We start from the raw sequence: 5,991 nt of genomic DNA, 5'->3' as shown, positions 1-5,991 counted from the left end.
CGTGGGAGGGGAAATTGCGGTCTCTAAAGAAGGTGGCCATCTGGTGTGTTCTATGGTGGAACCGCTCCTCCTGGGTGCAGATACGGCGGAGGCGGAGGAATTGGGAATACGGGATGGCATTTTTGCAAGAGGTAGGGTGGGAAGAGGTGTAATCCAGGTAGCTGTGGGAGTCGGTGGGTTTGTAGAAGATGTCAGTGTCAAGTCGGTCGTCACTGATGGAGATGGAGAGGTCCAGGAAGGGGAGGGAGGTGTCAGAGATGGTCCAGGTAAATTTAAGGTCAGTGTTGGTGAAGTTGATGAATTGCTCAACCTCCTCGTGGGAGCATGAGGTGGCGCTAATGCAGTCATCAATGTAGCGGAGGAAGAGGTGGGGAGTGGTGCCGGTGTAATTACGGAAGATCAACTGCTCTACGTAGCCAACAAAGAGACAGGCATAGCTTGGGCCCATACGTGTGCCCATGGCTACCCCTTTGGTCTGGAGGAAGTGGGAGGATTCAAAGGATGATTTTTAACTTCTTTATAATGGCTGATCTGCCAGCCCTCCATTGTCCCTTCCTCAACGCAATAGACTGGATTTTGGGAAATTACAGATGTGGCTTGAATTTTGTTCCATTGGCATACATTTGTGACATCACTGAATGTTGTACGATATCAGCATTTGAAACTCATTGATGCATTTGGAACGGTGCACAATACCACCCAGTCTCAGATCCTTTTCAACGGAAACCCTCTCTTTGTCCACATACCTGTGTCAATATCATCATAGATTTCACCATCCCCTTCTTTGTTTCTAAAAACAAAAAGAAAGGTGTATTTGAAATTAATTTTTCTATTGAAATTCTAAAATCAGTAAGATGTATCCATTATTTCTTTGCCTCAATATTTGAAAGAAGTGTCACTGGACCTGAAACGTTAACTTTGCTTCCTTTCCACAGATGCAGCTAGACCTGCTGAGTTTTTCTAGCAATTTCTGTTTCTGTTTATGAAGTTCCTGTCATGAAAATGCTGATAGTTTGGCCATTCCATCCCTCCAATTATTTGCAAAGTGACCAATCTGTTTTTTTCTCACTGCTTCTTTACATGTTTGAAAATTAGAGGAAACTGTTTTGGATTAGGGAACTGAATTTGGCCTGAACTGTTGTGAGTATTGCTCAAAAGTTCATCTGGCTGAATTCCTGGCTGTGACTGACTGTTGCTGTCAAAAGTAGATGCAGTGCAGGATGTTATGTCTTATGGTCACTGTAGTCTCTTGGAACACTTTTTTTAATTGTCTTTATGGATCCAAAAGATACTTTGCAGAATTTCTTTCATCCTGAATTAACCTAGGGTACTTTTATCTGCCTTTCCCAGTGGATTATATGACTTCTGATGAGCAAACAGCTTGAAGGTCATGATGCTTAGTTGTAACATGCCTTTATGGGTCAGACTCAATAGACCAGCTGGTTTCTCCTGTCCATCAGTTTTATACATTCAGATGATTCATTGACTACTTTGTTGTAAAGCAGCAGTAGCTGTTTAACTGGAGACTGGGTTATTTTTGGCTAGTTTTTATTTCAAACCATGACTATGTAGGTTTGACTGACAAGCTAAGGTTTTGTAAGTGGTGGCTATATATGAATGGGCCAATTGTGTCATTTCAACTATTTAAGGGTATGGCTACATAATGGTTATGTTACTGTATTGGTTGTCAAGACATCTGGATTAGTAATCCAGAGAATGAGTATTCAAATGTCAACATAATGGTTTGAGAATTTGAATACAGTTTAAAAATCATTTACAATAGGAATAAAACTATTTGATTGTCATAGAAACCGAAGTGGCTAGTTAATATTCTCTCAGGAAGGAAATCTGTAATCTTTACCTGCTCTGTCCTATATTTGACTCCAGTCTCAATCACACCAATGCGTTATTTAAAAATTTATTTTCACAGAATGTGGATGTTGTTGGCACAGCCAACTTTTAATTGCCTTGGAGAAAGTAATGATGAGCTGCTGGGTTGAACTTTTGCAATTTTGTAGTGTAGGGACTCCTATATTGCTGTTAGAGAGGGAGTTCCACTATTTTGGCCCCAATAACAGTGAAGGAATGATGATGTAGTTCTAGATTAGGATAGTGTGTGTGAACCTGCAAGTGGTGCTCCCATGTATCTGCTGGACTTGTTCTACAAGATGGTAAAGGTGGCATTACTCCCTCCAGTCAGAGTACCTACTGATCAGCAGTACCACTGCCCAATACTCAGTAATCCTTAATGAATAACATACTCAAGTTACCAACATTCATTTACCAGCAGGTAGTTCTGTTTTCAAATTAAGTGTAAGTGATATTTTATAAATATGTTTTGAAAGTCCTTGATTTTTGTCAACATTTGTGGGCAGCACAGTGGCTCAGTGATTAGCACTGTTGCTTCACAGCGCCAGAGACCTGAGTTCAATTCCCGCCTCAGGCAACTGCCTTTGTGGAGTTTGCACATTCTCCCTGTGTCTGCATGAGTTTCCTCTGGGTCCTCTGGTTTCCTCCCACAGTCCAAAAATGTGTAGGTTAGGTGAATTGGCCATGTTAAATTGCCCGTAGTGTTAGGTGAAGAGGTGAAATGTAGGGGAATGGGTCTGGGTGGGTTGCGCTTCGATGGGATTGGCCATGTTAAATTGCCCGTAGTGTTAGGTGAAGGGGTAAATGTAGGGGAATAGGTCTGGTTGGGTTGCGCTTAGGCAGGTCGGTGTGGATTTGTTGGGCCGAAGGGCCTGTTTCCACACTGTAAGTAATCTAATCTATTCCTGTTACTTCAAACAACTCAGTGGGCTTAATCAGATATTGACCTTTAACAAATTCCTGCTGCCTGTTCTTTATTAACCCATGCGTCTTTAAGTGAGTATTAATTTTGTCTTTCAAAAATGTATAATAGTTTTCCCATCACTGATTTGAATAGGGCTGTATTACTTGCAGTCCTTTGGTAAACTGCCATCAATCCCATATCCCAAACGTTATCGTCAGTTCCTTCTTCTGCTGCTTCTATTCCTTCAACAACTAAGATGTACCCCATCTAAAGTTCTAAAGAAAAATCATATCAGATGCAAAATATTAACTCTGTTTCCCTCTCCACAGGTGCTAGCAGACCTGCTAAGTTTCCCCAGCATTCTTTATGTGTGTTTCAGACTTCCAGCATCCACAGTATTTTGCTTTTATTATGTAGACTGGGTGAAGTCTTAACTCTTAATGATGCTAACATATTTAGTACCTATCTATTTTGTACTTTCGAGTATCTCAAATTCCTCTTTTGCTACTCTGACATTATCTTTTCTTTTGTGAAAGCACTTCATACTCAAATCGAGGAGTTGCATATGGAAACCATTTAAATTGTCATAATGGAGTTTGCTTGGGGGGAGATTAATAGATTAGTAATTAATGCAATATCCAGGCTTTGGCCGAAAAGTGCAAAGTAACAACCATGTCACACAAATGCCAGGCAAGACCATCTCCAATGTGAGACAATCTAACCACCGCCCTTTGATTTTCAATGGTACTACCATCACAGAATGCCCAATATCAACATCCTGATGGTTACCCTTGACCAGAAATTCAACTGGCCTGGCCATATAAATATAGTGGCAACTAGAGAAGGTCAGAGGCTAGGCATTCTGTGGAAAATAACTCACCTCCTGACTCCCCAAAGACTCACCATCGACAAGGCACAAGTCAGGAGTGTGATGGACTACTTCTCACTTGCCTGGATGGGTGCAGCCCCAACTACACTCAAGAAGCTTGGCACCATTCAGGACAAAGCAGCCCACTTGATTGGCACCACATCCACAAGCATCCATTTCTTCCAGCACTGACGCTCAGTAGCATTAGTGTGTACCATCTACAAGATGCATTGCAAAGATTCACCAAAGGTCCTCAGGCAGAACCTTCCAAATTCATGACCACTTCTATCTAGAAGGACAAGGATAGCAGATACATGGGAACATCACCAGCAGCAAGTTACCCTCCAAGTTCCCCTCTCACAAACAAGTCTGTTTGTGATATATAATTTAAATTGTCTATAAAACTACAGGGGACATCAGTGCTTGACTTCCTATTATGTGATAGTCAGGGAACAGTAGAGACAGTGTCAGAGAAAGCTAACTAACAACAGCCACATTGTAAATGAATAAATAACAGAACAGAAAAAGAATACAATGATTTAATTCCAGGAAGGCAGACTAATTCATTGAATGGTAGAAACTGTTAGCTGGAGCAGGTAATGAATGTGAATGTACCATTAGAGATGTAATCAGGAGACTTAAAAAAAATAGTCAGTTTTTCTATGACGCGATGGTTGCGTTCTTGTGCAACCTCACGTTATAGAAAAATTGTGCTTTAGAAACAGTACTTAGTGTTGGCACTGTAATTGTATTACAGCCAACACACATTTTAACCAGCGTCCACAATTCGTCAATTGCATTACAGCAAATTTGTGTTGATGAAATGCGCATTATAACAGAATGACCTGCATTCATCCCAACAAATGCCAAAATGATGAGCCAGCACCAGCCCTTGGCATTATTACCAACCAATAACAGGACAAATCCCACGACTTCTTCTGAGTCAGGTAAAGTGGCAAGTTTGCTATTTACATATCGGCAGGAAATGTTCAATGTTCAACAGCAAGACCCCAAACTGCTTTATTTTCTTTCTTGTGTTAAGTCTATTTTCTCATTCACTATTAAACCATTAATATTTATCTACATTGTATTTTCCTCCTTAAGTTTTGCGATTATTCTTGCTCTTATATTTTGAGAACTTCAGATGAGCTGTCAAGGTCAGCTCTTATTTTAGCTGTGGGGAATAAACTTTCAATTTCCATTTGTTCAAAAGATTAAACAGAAAAATCCCATGGGAAAATACCTTTAATAAATCATCAAAGGCTAACAGAAAGTTTGAAGAGACAGCCAACTGCCAGGAGCCTTACAGAGGGAGTCACAGTATTAGCATAGAGCAACAAATACTCACCCTAAATCTAAGTTGATTTTTTGAACATATCCAACTGTTTTGTTTGGGAGGAAAGAAGAGTATAGTTAGTATTCACATAAAACAAACAGGATTCATAAATGATGTTACTGCAACGCAATAAAAAGTGTTAGAAAACAAGATCTTTTGAAATCAAAACCAAACACAGTAGGGTGAATTTCAACTCTGCCTGTCTGGGAGAGGGAATAGTTCTAATCACTGGAGGCTGACTTCCTGCTCTCATCTGACTTAACCTGCTCATCTGCAATGGATATGAAGGATGTCCACAGGAAACAGATGGGGTCCTGTCAGTATGTGTTTGAGATCTGGTGCTTGTTTGGGATATGACACCTTATCAGCTGCTTGAATTATGGCCTGGGCAGGAAAGAGGTTGTGGCTTTTCAGTCAGAGTAAGCCAATAGGGGGATGAAAAGAGTCAAAGGGTGCCAAAATAAATGTATAAATACTCATTGAGCTGGGAGAACTTACTCCAGAAGTCTTCCTCACTGCCTTACCAGAGCAGATCAGCTGCAGACAAATGGGTCTATCCCTAATGCAGCAATCCAGCTTACTATTCAAGTTGCACCCCCATAAAATGGAGAATGGGATGTCTGGCTTTGGGAGGAAAAAGGTGGACAAAGGTTCTTCCCTACTATTTTTAGATCGGTTGAATTGGCTTTAGACTTAAAGGTTAAAGAAGCGGTACATCCACTAATATCATTTATTGTATCTGTTGCTCCCGATTCGGTCTCCTCTACATTGGCGAGACTGGGCGCCTCCTAGCAGAGCGCTTTAGGGAACATCTCCGGGACACCCGCACCAATCAACCACACCGCCCCGTGGCCCAACATTTCAACTCCCCCTCCCACTCTGCCGAGGACATGGAGGTCCTGGGCCCCCTTCACCGCCGCTCCCTCACCACCAGACGCCTGGAGGAAGAACACCTCATCTTCCGCCTCGGAACACTTCAACCCCAGGGCACCAATGTGGACTTCAACAGCTTCC

At 41.6% G+C, this 5,991-nt stretch overlaps 1 protein-coding gene across 3 annotated transcripts in view; it reads right to left on the bottom strand.

The window, feature by feature from the left end:
- Window positions 1–5,991, bottom strand: part of LOC122556423 (FYN-binding protein 1) — a 202,196-nt gene that overhangs the window by 5,462 nt on the left and 190,743 nt on the right. For all 3 annotated transcript variants that reach the window (XM_043703060.1, XM_043703074.1, XM_043703066.1), the window contains 2 exons: window positions 4,990–5,023; window positions 747–790 (listed from right to left, as the gene is read on the bottom strand). In XM_043703060.1, the coding sequence (XP_043558995.1) occupies window positions 747–790; window positions 4,990–5,023 (78 nt within the window). The remainder of the gene's footprint in view (window positions 1–746; window positions 791–4,989; window positions 5,024–5,991) is intronic.

This window comes from Chiloscyllium plagiosum, chromosome 2, assembly GCF_004010195.1.
Source record: "Chiloscyllium plagiosum isolate BGI_BamShark_2017 chromosome 2, ASM401019v2, whole genome shotgun sequence".
In the NCBI taxonomy this organism is placed as follows: domain Eukaryota; kingdom Metazoa; phylum Chordata; class Chondrichthyes; order Orectolobiformes; family Hemiscylliidae; genus Chiloscyllium; species Chiloscyllium plagiosum.
This window is presented reverse-complemented; position numbering and strand designations above follow the sequence as displayed.